At 39.6% G+C, this 20,690-nt stretch overlaps 1 protein-coding gene across 2 annotated transcripts in view; it reads left to right on the top strand.

The window, feature by feature from the left end:
- LOC5570087 (myb-like protein Q) overlaps positions 1 to 20,690 on the top strand; it is a 476,649-nt gene that overhangs the window by 334,433 nt on the left and 121,526 nt on the right. For both annotated transcript variants that reach the window (XM_021840895.1, XM_021840893.1), the window contains exons 5-6: positions 6,113 to 6,273; positions 6,340 to 6,970. In XM_021840895.1, the coding sequence (XP_021696587.1) occupies positions 6,113 to 6,273; positions 6,340 to 6,970 (792 nt within the window). The remainder of the gene's footprint in view (positions 1 to 6,112; positions 6,274 to 6,339; positions 6,971 to 20,690) is intronic.

The following is a 20,690-nucleotide window of genomic DNA, read 5'->3' as shown; positions in this document are numbered from 1 at the left end:
TGCGTGTCTGTTGAAGTCAGCCAGGTGAATCTTCGAACCAGACTCTCTGTGCAGATGGTCACATCGATCGCCGAAGTGTTGCCCGGTAGTTGCCAGTAGTTAGCGTTCCTCGACTGTAGCAGCAATGTGTAGTTTCTGCCGAAGTCTGGCGGAACAACGGTCTGGTTCACCTTGGTCTCCTGCAAAGCTAAGACGCACGGTTCGAGGTCGGAGATTAGCAGCTTTAGCTCGCTGATGTTGGCCCTAAGACCACGGATATTCCACAGGAGGGCAAAGCAGCCGCCAGAGCGATTATCCGTAGCTGATCGTGTGGTGGATGACGAGGTTGATGTTCTTCGGATCAGCGGGTCTGTTGTGGAAGATCTTGTCCCACGGTGCCAGCCATTGCCGAAACAACTATACGACTGATTCCAGAATCACCGGCAACAGCCGGCACTGGGGAAAGACTTTGTGTATTGTTGGTTGGTGTGGTTTGGTGGTTTGCTGGGTGTCTGAAAAGATTGCAGTCTGTGCGTCTTGCCCACAGTGCCAGCCATTGCCGAAACTACTACACGACTGCTTCCAGAAACACCGGCAATAGCCGACACTGGGGAAAGACTTTGTGTAGTATCGTTGGTGTTCTCGTTGTTGCTTTCGATGCTTTTGCTTGATGTTGGTACAGAGTGGGTGCTACCTCGGTGGTTCTGCAATATCGTGGGGTCGTGTGGGATTCCATCGGCTACGGGGGTGAATTCGTCATCAACGGGTTGGGGTAAGACGTCCCGGATGACTCCTTCAGCCTGCCGTACTTGCATCGGAATAGGTACTACACTAATTAGGGAATATTTACGAACCGAAAAGTCTCGTTGTCAGTGTTCATGCGAAGGTCGTCGTTGTTGTCTGAACGTTGTTCGAGTATGGGGTTATCGAAGACGCTGGTTAGGAGGTATCTCCGATACCTCAGACTTTTCGCCGGAATACGGGGTGCGGTCTTCTTCGGAGGCGGGCTGGACGACCGGGGAGTTGTTCCTTGAGCGTGTAATCAGGCCAGCCGTCGACTGGGCTACTCGTTGCTCTCGGCTGTGACGGGGCTTCTCAACGACGACAGTTTCGCTCACATGATGCACTCTTTCTGGGTTAGACTGTTGCATGACCTGCTTGATGAATGTCATCATCTGCTCGATCCTCTCGTCTTTCTTTTTGTTGTCTTCCTGTATCCTAGCGATTTCCTTATCTATTTGGAGCATGGCCGCTTCCAGCTCCTTCAGCTTCCTCTCAAAAACGCTTTTTTGGGCGAAGCTACCAGCTTGTTGCTCCATGCGCTTTCTGGCCTTCGGGGAACTCAGGTTTACGCTCACTTTTATTTTGATCACTTGCACTTCCTTTTTATATACCGAACACTGACGATTGGTTGTCCGATGATCACCCTTGCAATTACGGCACGACGGAGCTTCACCGCATTCTTCCCCGTGGAACTTCTGCGAACAATTGACGCAGCGTTGCGGGCAATGAACACTAGTGTGCCCGTATATTTACTCTTTTGCCATCTTCATTTCGAGTGATACGCTGCACACGAATCACCTTCTGGCTAATCATCTCCATCAAAATGTCCTTTTCTTCCATCTGAATGAGGTCGAAGCACGAGATGACACACCTACTTACATTCAGATTGGGGTGAGGGACAACCTTTACCTCAGTTCCGTCAATTGGCTTCGTTAACTTAAGTAACTTGGCAACTTGGGCTGGGTCGCGAACTCTTAGGGTGCATTTTGTTCCCTGTGCTTCGGTCTTCGCGCTCTCAATTGGACCACCAACACATGCCTCAACCGATTTCCCAGTAATGATCGGAAGTGAAATTCCGTTTTTTACAGGCAGCTGGAGGAACGTCAATTCGCCAAATTGGTTCATTGGATCTATCAATTCTGGCAGTTTACGTTTTAAGGACCCCCCTGGGTCGCCGCTACTACCCAGACAACCAAAATGTACGCATAACGAAATCACCTGGAGGCTTTGTATGTGCAAAATTTCACTTATAAGATGTCGCGAAAAGGCCTTCTACGTACAAAAGTGGAGGCGATATGCGTGCATATATTATGTGATGATTAGACGATGCCCACCACCCAGACAACCAGAAATCGCATGAAAGTTCACGTTACAACCCGTTTTTTTTTTCATACTAATTACATCAAACCCGCAAAACACCGTGGATAAACTCGTCAGTTTGATGAGTTTCCTCGCATAAAACACTTCTTTTCTGAGTTCATTTATACATTTTGTTTCGTCTCGTACACTCGTACAAAGTAAGTCGCATCAATCCGTAGCAGCTGTCAAATCAACATTTGTTATCATAAGTTAAGTCGCATTAGATCATAGGTTAGTTCGGTAGAACATTTATACACTCGCATTGTATGTTATTATTCATCACATAATATATGCACGCATATCGCCTCCACTTTTGTACGTAGAAGGCCTTTTCGCGACATCTTATAAGTGAAATTTTGCACATATAAAGCCTCAAGGTGAATTCGTTATACGTATATTTTGGTTGCCTGAGCAGTGCGTTCACAGATGCGTGCATAAAATGAATACGCAAAGCGGTTCTATTTTAGCTATTTTCTCATTTCTGCACCGATCGTTGATATCAAGGTTGGTAGAGTACGACCCTGTTTCCGCACCGGTAGTTGCTATTCTTGCTTCTTGTTTATCATTATTGACAGCTACTGTGTTTGCATGACATAACGTGAAGTGTTTGTTCTGCATTGTTTGGACGTTTAGACAAAAAGTATCGCTTATGAATTCTTTTGGATATTTCCACCAGGAATTCCACCGGAATTTTCTTCAGAAATTCATCCTGTGATTTTTTCAAAAAAAATCCTCCAGGGATGTCCCATGAACTCCTCTAAAGGTTTCCCCTCCGGGTCGAGGATTTCCTCCATGGAGTTCCACCAAAAAATCCTTCGGAGATTTGTTTTTAAGAACTCTTCCGGGAATTTTTTTTTTTGCAGCTCCACCGGGTACAGGCAAACCTCCAGTACAGGCAAACCTCCATGAATCGATTACTGAAGTTCCCATCGACAGAAATGCTTTGGAAAGTTGATTGAGAGGACCATCATAGTAAACATGAAATGGAATTCTTCTGAAGTTGCTTCGAATAATTCACTACATTCCCTCCGGGAGTTTGTCCAGAATTCCTCAGAAAATTTCTCAAAAGTTTCTCCGGGAATTTTTCTAGACTTCTTCTGGGAATTCTGGGAATTCCTCTAAAAATTATTTCGGATTTCCATCGGCAATTCTTCTGGATATCATCCAGCAATTCCTCGGAACGTCCTCCGTATTCCACTGGCAATTCTTCTAGATTTCTTCCAGAAATTCCTCCAGCGATTCATTTGGATTTCTAGAAAGTTCCTCCGGAGTTTCTTTCCAACTGTAGGAATTTGAATTCTCTCCTTAGTTTCTCCAGGAATTTCTTCGGAGTTCGTCAAGCAATTACTCCGGTGTTTCTCTAGAAACGCTTCCGGACTTCCTCCAATAACACATCCGGGGTTTCTCCAGGAACGCCTCCTAAGTTTCTTCATGAATTGCTTCGTAGTTACTCCTGGATTTCCTTTGGAGATTTTCTAGGGTTTTGTCCAAAATTCCTACAGGAATTCCTTTAGAGTTTCTTCGGAGCTTCACCGGTGATTCTTCCTGAGTTGCTCAAGAAATTCCTCTGGAGTTCTTTCAGCAATTCTTTTGGATTTTATCCAGCATATGCTTCAAGGTTTCTTCAAAGCTTCAGGAAGAACTCCGGAAAAAATTCTGAAGGAACGCCGGAAGAATTGTTAGAGGACCTACGGAGGAATTCATGGGGAAAACCCGGAAAATTCCCTGGGGAATACCCGAAAGAACTACGCAACAGTTCCAAAGGAGCTAAGAAGGAAATCTAAAGTATTTCCCGGTGGAACTTTGGAGGAACTTCGGAGTATATACTGGATTTCATCCAGAAGAATTGCTGAAAGAACTCCTAAAGAATTTCTGGAACAACTCAGGAGGTATGAACGGTAAAGCACCGAAGGAATACCCTAAGAACTTTAAAGAAATTCCTGTAGGAAGTCTGGACAAAATCCTACATAATCTCCAAAAGAAAATCCTAGAAAAACTATGGAGGAACACCGGATCTGTTTCTGGAGGAACTCTGGAGGCATTTCTAGAGAAACTCCGGGGTAATTGCTTGACGAACTCTAGAGATATTCCTGGAGAAACTAAGAAGGAAGTTCGAAGGAATTCCTGGTGGAGCTTCAAAAGAATTCCCGGAGGAATTCTTGGAGAATATCTCCAAAGGAAATCCCCGGATTATTTCTTGGAAGGAGTTCTCGGAAAAGTTCTTGGAAGAAATCCCCGGGGGCATTCCTGAAGGAAATCCTCTTAGAAATTCCTGGAAAAAATCCTGTTGCAAATTTTCCAAGAACTACCTGGAGAAAATTTCCAGAAAAAAAATCTCTGAAAAAACCCGCGAAAGAAGGTCTAGGAATACCCCCAGAGAGAAACCTCGAAATTCTCGGAGAAATTCCTGGAGAAAACTCCCGGAGGAGGTTCTGGGGAAATCGCCGAAGGAATCCTCGAAGCCCCTGGAGAAATTCTAGAAAAAAAATCCTGGAGAGAATTCTCGAATGAATTCCTGATTCAAATCCCAAGAGAAATTCTCGGAGGAAGTCTCCGGAAAAATTCTCTGAAAAAATTCCCGAAAGTATTTCTGAAGAAAATCATCCTAGAGAAAATCCTCAACCAAATCACCTTGGAAAAATTTCCGGAGGTATATCTGGTGAAAATCCCGGCGAAATTCCTGGACGAAACCTCCGGAAAAAACCGTGTATCAAATCATCGAGGAAATTTCTTGAGAAAATCTCAAGAGGAATTTCTGGACGAAATCCACGGATAAATTTCTGAAGAAAATATATACCCGACGGATACCTGGAGCGAGTCCCCGGAGAAATTCTTGCAGCAAATCCCCGGATGAATGCCTGAAACACTGCACGTCACTTTATTTTGCAGAATAGCAACGGTTGGATCGGTTGGATAGCGTTGCCAAATATTCAAACGCACTGTTAACCGACAGGGTGTGTTGCTGTTTCCCATACGTGTTTAGCAACGACCGGTGCAATGTCGCATTATGATGGTCATTCGCAATTTGTGTTTATTCACGCTGCGGTGGGCATTATATATTCTCCCGAACTAACCTGTTATCTTTTGGGACTTAACTTATGATAACAAATATTGATTTGACAGCTGCTACGGATTGATTCGACTTACTTTGTACGAGTTTACGGACGAAACAAAATGTACAAATGAACTCAGAAAAAAAGTGTTTTAAGCGAGGAAACTCATCAATTTGACGAGTTTATCCACGGTGTTTTGCGAGTTTGATGTAATTAGTATGAATAAACGAGTTATAACGTGAGCTTTCATCCGATTTCTGGTTGTCTGCGTAGCGGCTGCCATGTTGTTTTATGTGGAAAACACTTCCACTGGCGGTGACCGTTACCTACCCCAAATGGACGATAGAAAAGTAAAAGGAAAGATCCTACCTTCTTTTTTTCCTCGATCGTAGAAAGCGATGCCCAGGCGTTCACAAAATTGTGTGCCTCACTGTAGGCGCTCCTGGAACGCACTGTAGTATGTCCCTGATGAGAATCGCTCAACTTCTCAATTCCACTTATTTTCCAAACTTTCGACACTTTTTTTTCATCAAAATAAAATCAAGCACCCTGTGCACCACCGAATGGCGAATGAGAACGGCCGGAAAGCACGTGGGTTTTACTTTTTTCGCCGTTTTCGGCCGTAATAACACCGATTTTCACCAAACCTTCACTATGCTCTTCTTCTTTACCACCGCAACCACTGATTCACACGTGTTTCGATCGCGAAAACCGCGAAAAACTCGGAAAACACCTGGTTTAACTCGAACGCGTGTACAAAGACAACCGGTCAACACAGTGTGTCGAAACGATCTGGACGATCATAATGCCATTCCATATTCATGATCACTCCTCTAGAAGTAGCCATTTCCGAATTATATCAAGCTCAATTACATAACAAAATAGCCCATTTTTATAAGTTATTCTTCCTTCTCGCAACTCATCATCCATTCACGTAGGGTCCCGACTACGACTCGAGCAGCGAAACCGAACAGGCACTGGAGGAAGCCCGGATGAACGCCCTGGTGCAGCACTGGGAATCCGCCAGCCTGACGACGTCAATGTGTTCTTCCACCAGTCGATCACTTCAGGGAACTCCGGTACGACAGGTGCCACTGAGGTAAGGCAATCCCCCCGGCAGTGAACTGCGCATCGAAAGTACCTAATGGTAGAATTGACCTTGCAGACAGCCTCCACTGAGGCCATCTTTCCAGCAACCGCTCAGCGCAGAACTTCTCTCGCAGCAGCAGTTGCTCAAACAGCAGCACCAGCTGATCCTGCAACACCACCAGCAACAGCAGCAGCAACAGCAACATCAACAACAACAGCTGCAGTTGATGCAACCACAGCAGCAACAACAACAGCAACAGCAAATCATACACCAAAACTTCAACATCAACATGAACATCAACAGTCCGAAACGGGTGGTCGGCACCGGAAATGCTGTCAGTGTCGGAGGAATCCCAGTCAGTTTAGACGGCCGACAACTGCTGTCGCAAACCATCATCCACCAGAACTACGGCGTGATACAACCGTCTCAAACGGCGCCACAGCTGCGCCCCAGTTCCGGCCGGACACTTCCCACGCCGGTCCAGTGTCTACAGCTGTCGTACTACCAACAGCAGCAACAACAGCAACTGCAGGCCCATCAACAGCAGCAACAACTTCAGCAGCAACAATCGCAACAATTGGCGCTGACTGGTGGCGGCAGTGGAAGTGCGGCCACGATAGGATCCATACAACCATTCCAGCAGCAACAGCAATCGTTACCACCACCACATTCGTACTACAATGATATTCTGAGGCATCCCCTACAGGTAAGTGAAGCATGGATGATCAGCCGAAACAATAAGATTCAAAACTGAAGCTCAATTGCATTTACAAAGAAAAAACAGTTTCACAAAAAACTTGTAACGAATCTTAGTAGTTATCAATATTTATTACTATAGAATTAGAATTGTTTTCTTTAAAAATATTGATTTATATGAAGCATTCAAAAACAGTGTCAAATAAACGGGAACAATGTGTTACAAATTGTTAAATATTTGAGTTGATGCCAGTGTGGTGGAAATGTTCGCATCACGAAGCAGCTCACGAGTTAGTGCGTAAGTTTACGCAAAAATCGTGACATACTCACGAATAAACTGAGTGTGAGTATATTTGCAGCCGCTTGCTCGGAGAATAAACCAAAAGAAAAAGCAAAAAGTTCGTGAACATTTCCACGCGAGTCGATAATTTCATTTCATTATTTCCAATAAAAAAAGATCGATACTTAATAATCTCTCTTCACAATGCGAAAGCCATCTTGTGAAAGATTTGTTTGCACTCGATTTGTTTTAGCATCATTCATAGGAACTTATGTACCCGACATGTTTCTGAGCGAGAACAAAGGGAACACCAGCGACATTATTCTTCTATAGTTTATTATTTCTATTCCCTATACTCCCACTTTCTCAAATCACAACAATGATGAAATTTTCACTGCCAATGATTTCGCGACGATAGAAATACGAAATTTGGAAGACCCGCGGTTGCGATTGTAAGGCTAATTGAAATTAGTAAATAATCGACTCGAGAGTCTATACACGTTTCCACTTGCGACTATGCCGGCCATAAACGAGAGCCATCAACGTGTGGGAACGTGAGATCTGATAGCCCGCAGCGAAGGAATTTACGAGATGATAATCATCATCATTATTGTGCGCACTGTTCGGGTAAATTTGTGTGGGTTTGCGTTCGGATACCATTCATATAGATATGGATATAGAATTGATTTTGATTGAATTCTAATGATTTGATATCAGAACCTTTTTCCATTTTCACAACTTCCAGTGTTTTTTGTAGATATGCAGAGGACTCAACGGTTAGCTAGCGAGTAACGCATCAACATTTTCTCCTCACCACAAATTGAACTACATTCAGACGGTATTGTTTAGTACAAAGAATGAGGACTCCCATGATTGCACATTGAAAGTGCAACTTATCTCAAGTAGAATCCGTTGGTTCCTTGTGCAAGCTCATGCTAATGCTGGATTTTAATGATTCTGATTCAGATTCCAATGATAAAAAAAATCAGATTTTTGGCGAAACCATTTGGAATCTTTCTACCACCGAATAATTCAATAGTACCGAACACAGTTAGATAACATCTATGCTTGAAATTTGAACTATAGTCCTGCAATGTTTTCTCCTCGATTTCCATAATTGAGGCAGTATCCCAATTGCGAGGCTATTGTCCTAACTGTACAAGGTAGCTTGACTGAGAGCAAACAATGCCGTCGTTGTGGCTCTTGATGCCTATCTGTGGAGTAAATAAGCTTAAACAAATTATTGCAGTCACTGCTGAAACCCTGATAACGGAACATTGCTGTATGAAATTTCAACATTATTGAAGTCAATTATGCCTGTGATGCATACACAGCAACAAAATAATTAATAACACCATTATTGCACATTATTGTCAGCAGTCGCTGCATAATGTTGAGTAACGAAGCTTACATAGCATATTGATTACACTGAGGAATTGCGTCTTCGGGAGTTTCTGTGACTAACAGTTTCCTACACTCAGTAGCTGTTAAAAAAGTCCCAATATAACTGCATGTTCGTCAAACTAATTTTTCACAGCTTGCGGTGTTTTTTTTTTCAAGAAATGCATAAAAAATAGTTTCTTTAAACGTCCCCGAAAACCAAAACCAAAATTCGAACTTAATCTGACCAAAATGCCACTGTAAAATTAAGTTATTTCCCTCAAACTATAAGGAAAAAGTCTTAATTGTATGCTAGAAGAAAATTGTAGGTTAAATCCTGGAGAAATTTTGAGATTTTTTTGCGAATTTAAAGAAAAAAAATCTGAAGAACCTCAGTCAATATTTCTTGAAACTTGATATAAGCGAATGAGTTTTAGAAAAACTTTTACAAAAGTTCTTCAAACATACATGCATAGCGTTGGAGAAACGACTAAAATTTATGCAAATGATAGAAGAAAAAGCAATGGGTGAAGAAATCTTTGCAGAGAATATTGTACGGTTTATATTAGGAGTCCTTGATGAAATTTCTGATTAAAGCTCTCTAGAAACCCAGAGAGAAATAGTCGTATATTGTTAAGTAATAGTCAAAAGTTTGTCAGGGGAAAATTTTGAAGGAATTCCTTAATAATCAGCGTAAAAAGTGAAAAAAATTCTAAACAAAGCTCTAAATAACTTTCTAGAGATACCCAGGATCCTTGGAAAAACCCTAGAGGGAAGTTTTAGAAACATCCTCAAAGGAATAATCCCCTTACAAATTCCAGGAGGAAATTTCAGAGAAATTCATAAAGAAACAATGAAGAAATCTTGGTACGTTTGTCTTCAAACTTAGGAGAGAATCTCCCACTGGTCCTTTAGTGAAAATCGGCGGGAAATGTGTCACTGTTTTTACTCATACCGTTGGTGGAATCCGTTCAAATCTATCACCAGAATGTCATGGCGAAGATTCCTTACGTATATGTCACATCTATTCGAATATTAAACATTTTTTCCAATTTGTTTGGCTCCTAAGAAGCCTACTTGCAAGTTTCTCAAAATTTTCGAAACAGTTTGATGTGGTAAAGAGTGATACGGTCAAAATTTGGTCGAGAGAAAATGCGTGTAAATTGGTGGAATCTTTTATTTAAACAATCAAATTCTATTTCTTTTTCAAGTTCAAATAATATAACATTCTGAAAAAATATTCAGTTAGGCTTTTCCAAATCCAAATTGCCGGGACTTGACCCCTGCCATCACATCTTGTACAGCCACCTTGTCCACCTTCTTCGCCGCAAAACGCCAGTTTACCTTAAACTGCTTCTCGTCACTAGTGGTTTTTTCGTCCTCTTCAGGTTCCGCTTGACAATATTTCTCAATTGGGTGGAGCTCTGGCGTGTTGGGAGAATTCTTGTTATTGGATGCCACCTGCACGTTGTTGGCGGCGTACCACTCTATGGCCTTTTTGTGATAATGGTAAGATGCCAAATCCGACAAAAATAGTCCAGAACAACCGTGTTTCTTCAGGACAGGCTACAGACGTTTATTCAAACACTCTTTCACGTAAATTTCTTGGTTGGCAGTCCCGGTTGCTAAGAAAATACTGCGTTTCAAGCCACAGGTACAGATGGCTTACCAAACCAGATATTTCTTTGTAAACTTCGACAGTATCATATGCTTGAAAATATGTGGTACCTTTCCTCTTTTGTTTGCTGTATAAAAAACTTGTCACGGAAGCTGCTTGTAGTCGGCTTTGACGTAGGTTTCGTCGTCCATTACCACGCAGTCAAACTTCGTCAGAAAAATATTCAAGTCTTCGACAAAGTTGTTCAGAAGGTTAAGGACATCAGAAATTCGAACAGTTTGAATCTTAATTTTGCCACTAGGGTATTGTACACAAATTATGTTACGCTAAAATCCAACTTTTTCGACCTCCCCACCCCTCTTTGTCACGTTTTTTGTATGAGTCCTTCCATTTTTTGTAAGGCCTGTCACTCTTGGCTTCACCCCCTCTCCTCCCCCTTGGAGCGTGACGTAGTTTGTAGTTTATGCATGACCACTAGGTGGCGCTAGTACGCATGAAACAAATATACCTTGTGAACCAGACAATATAGAAAGTTCGAGTCTACGGCGAAGTTGTTCAGAAACTTAAGGACACCCGGAAGGCATACAGTTGGATTTATAATTTTCAAGCAGGTGGCACTATTGATCGTGATAAAATTGATATTTGTTGGAATAGAGGTAGTGTCGCACCTCAGGTAGAAGAATCGTCGGTGGAGAAGCATGCGTCGTCCTAGGTAAAAGTGTGGAAGATTTATCGAGAGGTATGATATTTGGATAAGTGTGATTGAAATGTAAATATATACCTGGATGGAATAAAGAGAGTTGCAGCTGCCCAGTTGAAGGAGACATCTACTGTATTGTATTTCTTTATGATTTGCAATCGGATGTGGACGGGCTCGCTAGGATAAAAAGAATGAATGAAAGATTTTGGAAAAGTAGTTCGTAATTTTGCCGCTAGTTGGTGGTAGTGAACATGTGATATTGAGAAATACCCAACCAACGGGGGTTCCCGGTATTTCTTTCCGAATATCGACAGTTTCATATGCTTGAAAATATCTGGTACCTTTCCTCCTGCTTTTGCTGTATAAAACTCCTGTCCCGGAAGCTGCTTGTAGTCGGCTTTGACGTAGGTTTCGTCGTCTATTACCACGCAGTCAAACTTCGTCAGCACCGTCTTGCAAAGCCTCCGAGATCGTGCTTTGGTCATCGTATTTTGCTTATCATTGCGATTTGGAGTCATTACGTTCTTGTAAGTCGACAGTCCCGCTTATTTGCAGCATCTTGGAGAGGGAGATTGGGGTTCCGCTTGAAACAACCGGCTACTTTCTTTGCGCAGCGGCTTTCGATTTACGAATTCCTCCAGTTCAGGCTTCCTGGCTGTCGGCAAACGTTCCCCAAACACTTTTACTACATTTGTAACGGTTGATTTGGCAACTTTCTGCAATTTTGCCAACTTTGCATGCAAGTAGCTCGGAGCAGAAATGAGCGAGCAAAATTTTGATACACTGCTCTTCTTGCTTGGACGGCATTTTGACAACTGAAGAGTGAATTTCAAAATCAAAATAGGAGCAACATTCTACACACACACACCTCTAAAATGAGGGATGTTCAGGTTTTATAAATGCTAAATCGAAAGAAATACGTCAAGTTGAAATTGACCAAATTTTGACCGTATCACCCTTTAATGTTTGTGGATACCTTACCTATTTTGGAAAATTTCTTGGTAAAAATTTCGTAGATTCTTGGGGTTACCTCATAAAATCTTTCAAATCAAGTAAAAATCTTAGCTTTGACAAATTGATGGCGCGAAATCTTGAATCTTCTCATCTGTATTATTTTATTATTTCGGCAAGATCTTCGTAAGAAATTCCTTTTCGAGCTCTTGGAAAGGTATTTGGTTTGGATGTTTGGATTGTTTGGACTCCAGATGATGTTAACCGAATTCTTGCTTTATGTTCATTGAATTACAGACGTGACATTTTGGTGTGCCGTCAATAATATCTTTTGATTTCTAATGAGATAACAATTCCCAAAACATTCAGCATTTGGAGTCCGCTGAATAATTGTAGAACTTCAAAGGGGGTCGCTGCTTCAAGAAGGTTGGGAACTATTGCTCTAAATTGATTTTATCTATGGATAATTATGCGAAATAAAGTAGATTTTCATCAGATTTTATAATGCAGTGCAAGGATGGATGATCAGAACTTCCTACTGAAACAAGAACGATAGACGAATACATGACCTTTCCAAGTTTTTAGCGAAAGAAAAAAATCGATGAGGATAAATCAATCACTGCAGCTATGCCGATACTCATTGCGAGAAATGCATTTATTCTCTTTGGAAGACATTAATCTGTGGTGTCCAAACGACGGATAAAATTATAAAGCTTGTTCCTCTAACATGAGACGGCCAAAGCCTACTATTCTGTTATAGCCCATCATACTGACTTGTTACTTTATATTAGAGTAACTATGATACCGTTTTGATTCATATTACGGACAGCTTCAAATTCCGGACACTCTACTTTGTATGGGAAACATTTCGCACGAAATGTTTCAATTTTTGCCGTTCAAAAGTTCTCAAATTCAAGGCTTTTTTTGGTAATCGTTTTCTAAAAATATCTTTGAAAATTTTTAATGCCCAACTACCTTAGATGTCTCTCTAGTGGTTTGACGATTTCAATTTATTATTTGACTGTACCATTAATGATTATCATGAGCTGTCCGGAATTCGAATCAAAGTGTCTGGAATATGAGGCAAAAGTGAGGAAGCGTCCGGAATAAGAATCATGAAAACGCCACACAATTTGATTTATTTAAAATTATTCAAGTTGCGGAAGCGTATTCTTTATCCACCATCCGAAAGTTTGGGGCTTTCGACGCTTGATAACGCTATAGAATCTCACAGAATGATTTATTTTGTATGCTGTATTCTGTGCTATTCTTCACTGAGGCCTTAAGTGTCCGTAATATGAATCAAAACGGTATTAAGTTGAAGCCATTTTTGATGCATATAGTTTTGATTCTCCATGAATAACGAGTGTTCTCCTTACAAACCGTACTCATCGAGGCATCACGACAACCGTAGAAATAGATAATGGTACAACACAATATCCCATCAGGTCATAAAATCAGCTCACATGTCATATGTTCAACATCTCATCTCACGCTGAGCTAATAAAAATATGAATGAGGCAAATGTCTCACAACGGAGTGCGTAAAACCTTCAATACAATAGGTTTCTGAACAGACGTAAAAGAAAGAAAATGACTAAAACTACCACGTGACCAAAGTGCACCATACAAATTTTCGCTAAAGAAGGAAACAAAATCATGCGTTTTCATCAGTTTTCTTGAATTTAATATGACACATGTTTCATTATAAACGTGAGCTTATGGCTTAAGGACTGTTCATTTTATAAAGTGGACACCTTGTGCATGTTGTATCTTTTTAATTTATCAAAGAGATTTCAATCGGTTTTCTGTACATCGTTCGACTAGTATTGTAAAATGTTGTGGTAATAAAAGAATCTCTAAAATAATAAACTTTCATACGAATATGGAACAATGTTCAGAACGGTCGAGTTTTGGAGGTTATCAAAATCAATGATTGTTAGAAATTGGCTGGAAAATTCGAAAATCTATATTTTTTATTTTCGAAAAAGGCTTGCTCGTCGGAAGCATCATCAATCAGAAGCCTGATGGGAAAAATCACATTTTCCCTCGATATTTTCAGAGAAAAATATTTTAAATTTGAAGGGTACTGATGTGAGTAGATTTGTTTTGATTCAAAGTACGTCCTGATGGAAGTGATAATATAGTATTAATTTAAAAATAACTTACGCCTTCACAGAGTTTTTTATATAGTCCCCACGTCACATTCAAAGCACAATAGAAAAAAAAAACAATTGCTTTATTTTTGAAAGACCTTTAAAGTACATTGATAGTAATCAAAATTGGCAACACTGCTGTAATAAAATCGATTTTATTTTCCACATATTATTTTGATAATATGTTGTTCTGAAATTATCAATTGAAATATTAAGAGAAAAACGTTTACAATTTGCTGTAGAACGATAAATATGCGTTTATGACTTTAAAAGTATGAGACTTTTTAGTAAAACGTCCATAAAGGGTAAAATGTATGCTTAAGACTACGGTTTAAACTCATGATTTAGCTCTCGTTTATACAAATATATTTTTTTAGTAATCTAAACTAGTTTTGAACTCGCTTTTTACTTTTCTCTTTTGCTGGGAGTGAAAGGATGGTGTACCAGCAAATTTGGCCATAAATGGATAAATCACTAAAGTTACCTAATATCAGAGAATAAAGGAATATAATGAGTTTTTGTTCAAGCTGTACCTTCAGGAGAGTAGTAAAGGATACAAACATATAATTTGTGCATGAAAATGAGGATTTTTGTTAGAACAGAATTTTTCGAATAATGTTAAACTTTGACTAACAGCTTTTCTTATGAGTTTTTGAAAAAACTATTAAGCTCTTCATCCAGCTCTTCACAGCATTGTAGAATAATAGTTAAACGATGCACAGAAAAACTATTACGATTTTATCTATAATTAATAAAGATATAGCATGAACAAAGTGTCCACTTCATGAAATGAACAGTCCTTAGTAAAAGAACATTAAATTTCACTGACAAATTGATGAAATTTGAAAGGTTGTAAGCATGCAGCGTTAACTTGTTTGTCCCTCTTTTTCCTATTTGAGCTTTCGATTCACGATGTTCTGTCCTTTTTGGTAAGAATCAAACCAAAGATTAGTTTGTTAGTAGACTATGAATAAGCTTCTTAGTATATTAAAACATTCCCTTACTATGTTCAGTTGTCTATTGTCAACAAGTTGGCCCGGCAAACGTTGTATTGCCAAGTTTTAGACTAGTAGACTAAATGACGACCCTCTCCAAATTGTCAGGTTATTCATTTCTACTACCGTTGATTTCTACTTTCTCAGAAGTGTTTCACTTATTATATTCCACAAAGAACACGTCGCAGCCCTTCACGATTTCAACAGTACAAGAATATAAAAATTCATTGGCCTGTACTTGAGCCATTTTGTGACATACAAACACCATTCCATTTCATTTATATAGTCAATATTAAAGGGACCATCGAGTTTGGGAGGTATCGACTTATAGAACACAAATTCAGTGTAAATGCGATCCAAAGGACCGTCAAGGTAGTCATAAAAAACAACTTTCGTTATGTTTCTCTTACTTGAGCTTGAGCTTGATTGGCCGCCCGTGGATGCACTCCAGTATTGCCAGATCAGTAGCACTTACACAAGGAACCAACCGAATGACTGCTTGGGACTAACAGGCATCCTCAGTGTATAAGTGCTGGTGATCTTCTATTTTTAGGCAACAATGGCACCTGCCACGTCAGAATGCAGACCAATGAGGGGAAGGGGGAGGAATTGATGATGCATTGAACTGACTCCCACGTAGACCGTATATTCCACTGCATCCACGTCAGTTCATGCGGGAGTGTATGGATTGGGGGAAAGGCATGGCAGAGAGGTTTGCTTTTGTGGTTAGCAGACTGCCTATGTATCAGGCGTAAGAAAGGCGTGCGCGTGGAAGTAGGAAGCGTTAGGGAAACGGTTTCTTGTCCGTCTCTGGTTCTAGCGTTTGCTATGAACGAATAATTTCAGTGTGATAGATTTAGAATGGAAGATAGAAGCAAGTGAGAGATATACAACTACAAAGTACGAGGAAAGGGACGGGCCTGGGATTGAACCCATGACCTTCTGCATATGAAGCAGAAGCGGTAGCCATTAGACCACCAACCCCGTCTTTCGTTATGTTTCTCTTACTCGATAGCGAGAAACAAAATATTGACTAAGAGAAAGTTGAGTGCACAGATAAATCGTCGTACCATTAACATCACTCTGCTCATCACTTTCGACCTTTTGTCAAAGATTCACTTCTAAAAGATGTTCAACAGAAAGCTATTTCATACAACTTTTATATTTTACTCCACCCTCCCATATATAGCTCATATCCATCATAAAACTCGTTCACATCCCATCACATTTATGACGGATGTAGAGATCTATATCTATAAACAATGTTAGTACTGTCATTTTGGTTTCCAAAATCAGATGGAATGTCGCGAACTCTGCCTGCATTGGCGATGAGCTGTGCAATGGGAGATTTTATCAAGGTATTTTCGGCAACGTTAGGATGTGAATTAAAATTCCCATTAACCGAAACCTTGAAAGGTTACACCGTTAATTAGCAACCGTGCCAACCCGACAGAGAGAGAGAGGAATGCTTGTTTGTGCAGATGGAACAAGGTATAAAGTTGGTCTTCTAACAACGACGCGACAGATTGTGGGAACACTTGCGCCAAGCCGAAGAAGTATCTTCCGGTCAAGGTTACGTGCATTAAAATCAAATAAAACAGCCAAAATATATACAAAGAGTGGCTGAAAACTCAGTTTTTCAGTCACATGGCATGTGAAGGTGCTTCATCTATATGTTGAGTCGCATAAACGACATTTACAAGATGTGTAAGTCGATATGGCTGTCATTAACGTAGCTACAACAATTACCAACTTTAAACTGTAAAACCACCATCATCAATTTCTGACTTTGGTACGGGAATTTGAAATCGACTTCGAACGCACCCAATGGCTTTTCCGCATTTTTGGGGGCCCTTAGTAGGGTAATGGGACAGCTCGAACCTATTCTGAATTGCTGACACGCAATTTTATTGCGACGACCCTCGCTGAACCGCGAGAGCAACGATGAACGTCGCGTCTCGTCGAACAGCTAAGCGTCGGCAATTAGCTATAAAATTGACTGTGGACTCAACGTGGTATTTCTCAATCTATTGCCGATGACTTTCAAACTAGCATTAGAAGTTTCGCTATCCGTAGTATCATTTACACAGTGTAATAAACTATATGATAAAATTGTTATTAGATTACGTTTCTTTGATAGATCAATTTTTTGTATTTGGAATGCTCGTTTTTTGAATGGTAAAGAGGACGAGCTGTTTCATTTTCTAAAAGCTGATGACATTCATATAGCAGTTATTACTGTAACTTTTTTGAAACCTGGATCCAAGCTCAAAAGAGATCCATACTTGTTTGTTTATCATAACGATCGACTGGATGGAGCATGTGGTGGAATTGCTATCATCATAAAACATCAACTTTTTTGTCATTTGAAACCATAGTTTTCCAAACTTTGGATGTTTCTGTTTAAACACAGCTTGGTGAATAAACTTTCATAGTTGCCTATTTGCCTTTTCAATGCACTTAACAGCAAGTTAATTTGCTTCAAACTGATTTGTGAAAATTGACTCGCAATAAGTCAAAATTTTTCGTCATTGGTGACTTTAATGCCAAACATCGCTCATGGAATAATTCGATCTGTCAAATGTACTTCGACTTCGGAACTAATGTGAAATGAAATCATAAATTTAAATACATGTTATAAATTGCACGCTACATACCAACAATACTTGTCAATCATCTAGGTTTGAAGTAAGACCTTGAAGAGCAATTTTTTAACCTTTTGTAATGCACCTTAAAATTTCACACCATAAACTGGTTTCCATAACGTTGTTATCGGGACAGACAGCTTGCATTGGATCTTATTATCCGTTGGTCATCTTCACGCTCGCTTCTCTTCTCATGATTCAACTTCTCGCACCCGTATTAGAAGCCGAATTCCAACTCAAGACGAAGAGCAATCGATAAGATTCATGTACATAAACACTTCGTTTAAGTGTTTTGCGCACGCAAAAAGTGATTTCCAGTTTGGTAAGCTATCATCCAACATTGCACTATGGGCCAGGGACGCAATCTGGCGGGACAAAATTAATAGCTCAGTAACGAAGCGTTTCCGGTATTTGGTGTCTTCGGCAAAGTTTTTTGTAAAAATGAGGATAATCTACTGACATAAACGGATAGTTCGTAAATCGTCCGCATAGGTGGCGCCACAATCTAACTTTTTACTTTGACGTTCTAGAGACTTGGCATGCTCTGCAAAGTTGTTCATTTTGATAAAATAAACAATTCTCTCGAAGACGTCAAAATTCCACAGCCTACTGTTTTCGAGTTATTGGCGAAATAAGAAAAAAATAGTGAAAAAACGATTTTTTTTCACCGAATTTGACATTTTTCCTAAGAACCATGTAATATAATATTTTTTGCTGATAAATATACAACGAACGCAAGCTCTGGTGGAAAAAAAATAATAATACGACGCATAAAACCCAAGAAGTTATGAAAAAACTTGAAAAATAATGCAATTTTTAAACCTTAATATCTCCAAAAGCGCAAAAAATCGCAAGCTCAAATTTTCAGGCAACATAGAGCAATACTTGATGAAACGGATGTCAAAATTCCAGAGAGGTATATTTTGGTGTTTTTGAGATTTTTTTGATTTTTTTACGGTTTCCTTTCCATTACGCGATTAATATTATCATGGCAAATATTTAAGTTTATGTTTAAATAATCGGAAAAATATATTTTATTATTTCATGAAATTATTATATCTGCTCACAGTACAAGCTGGCCTTGGATTTCATCTCGAATTCGTTGTCACAGTTTTACGGAAGCTCAAAATTTAAGCAAATCCGGTAATAAAACACATATTTAAGGTTAAACAACCTAACAGTTCTCAAAATTGAAGGAATCTCCAAATTGATACCTTTGATCTGTATCCTCTGTTTCGAAACATCCAAGAATCAACGCTCTTTCTGCTCTAAAACAAATCTACAAGCTCCGGACAAGAGATCGTGCACTCTGAAATTTTAGTATTTAGAGATATCGACATGCTTTTAAATTAGATTTTCCGTGGTAAAAGTAACACATTCACACAATAAATTGCTCACCTCGAACCATGATGACAACAATTAACTGACACATGGTCATGTCTAGAATGGTATACTATATAATTTGAATTATTGAAGAAAAACAATTATGTACCCAGTTTTAATCTACACTTTCATCTACATTACTCGATATCAACTCAAGGAACTGCTCTTAAACTGAATTGCATGGCTACTATGATGGCTTTTTTAAACAGATTTCTGAAAGTTTTTGTTCCACAACTCGTTATTTCTTGAAGTCGATCGTCCCTTCAGATTCTTCATGGAAATTAACTGTATTGGAGAAATATAATCATTGTAAAAAAAATTATAGATCTCAAAAACACCAAAATATACCTCTCTGGAATTTTGACATTTGTTTCATCAAGTATTGTTCTATGTTGCCTGAAAATTTGAGCTTGCGATTTTTTTGCGCTTTTGGAGATATTAAGGTTCAAAAAATGATCTATTTTTCAGGTTTTTTCATAATTTCTTAATTTTTATGCGTAGTATTATTAAAATGTTTCCACCAGAGCTTGCGTTTGTTATATATTTATCAGCAAAAAATATTATATGACATGGTTTTAAGGAAAAATGTCAAATTCAGTGAAAAAAATCGTTTTTTCACTAATTTTCTCTAATTTCGTCAATAACTCGAAAACAGTAGGCTGTGGAATTTTGACGTCTTCGAGAGAGTTGTTTATTTTATCAAAATGAACAACTTTGCAGAGCATGCCAAGTCTCTAGAACGTCACAGTAAAAAGTAAGATTGTGGCGCCACCTATGCGGACGATTTACGAACTATCCGTTTATGTCAGTAGATGGTCCTCGTTGTAACAAAAAACTTTGCCGAAGACACCAAATACCGGAAACGCTTCGTTACTGAGTTATTAATTTTGTCCCGCCAGATTGCGTCCCTGTCCCATAGTGCATTGTTCTCGCTTGGAAAGGTGACCTTCGATTGCCGACTTACTGAGAAACATTTTGTTTTCAGAGTTGAAATGTTTGTTGCTGGTCAACTTCCACGAATCATGACCCTGGTATCTCAGTAGGATCGCAATTCAACTCGTATTCAAATGAAATCGCATCAGTGTTTGATGTCACACAGTGCTTAGCATTCTCCCGAATCGAGTAGGTTATCAATTTCAGCTAGCTAAGGGGGCAACAGTGGCCATGTACTTTTGAATTTATTAGTGTAATATTTTGCTAAATGATAACGATGCGCAGGTTACTGACAATGAACACCACAAAAATCTCGTAAAGCATGAAAAATCATCTTACATTTGTATGAACGAACCATCTCTTGCGAGAAGTATATGGTAACAGGTAGATAACGTGGCAACGATTGTATTAGTCGAAATTGAATGATAAAATATTCATTAAGTAAAATCAATACAACGCTAACATTTTTCTTTTGACAATATTTGATGAGGAACATCCAATTAATATACTTCCACCTGCGCATCCATTATTACAAAACTCATGTGAATATGAGCTTAATTCTAGCCGCTTTGAGACAGTTGTTAGCAGTTGTAATTACAATACACACTTATACTGACTTTTTCATTGTTAGCATCCCGTTTCGTTCGTTTGAATGGCTTGCACAGATGCAGCCCACGGCGATTCTATTCA

Source organism: Aedes aegypti, chromosome 2 (assembly GCF_002204515.2).
Source record: "Aedes aegypti strain LVP_AGWG chromosome 2, AaegL5.0 Primary Assembly, whole genome shotgun sequence".
In the NCBI taxonomy this organism is placed as follows: Eukaryota; Metazoa; Arthropoda; class Insecta; order Diptera; family Culicidae; genus Aedes; species Aedes aegypti.
Note: the sequence above shows the minus strand (reverse complement) of the source record. Positions and strands in the feature narration are given on the sequence as shown.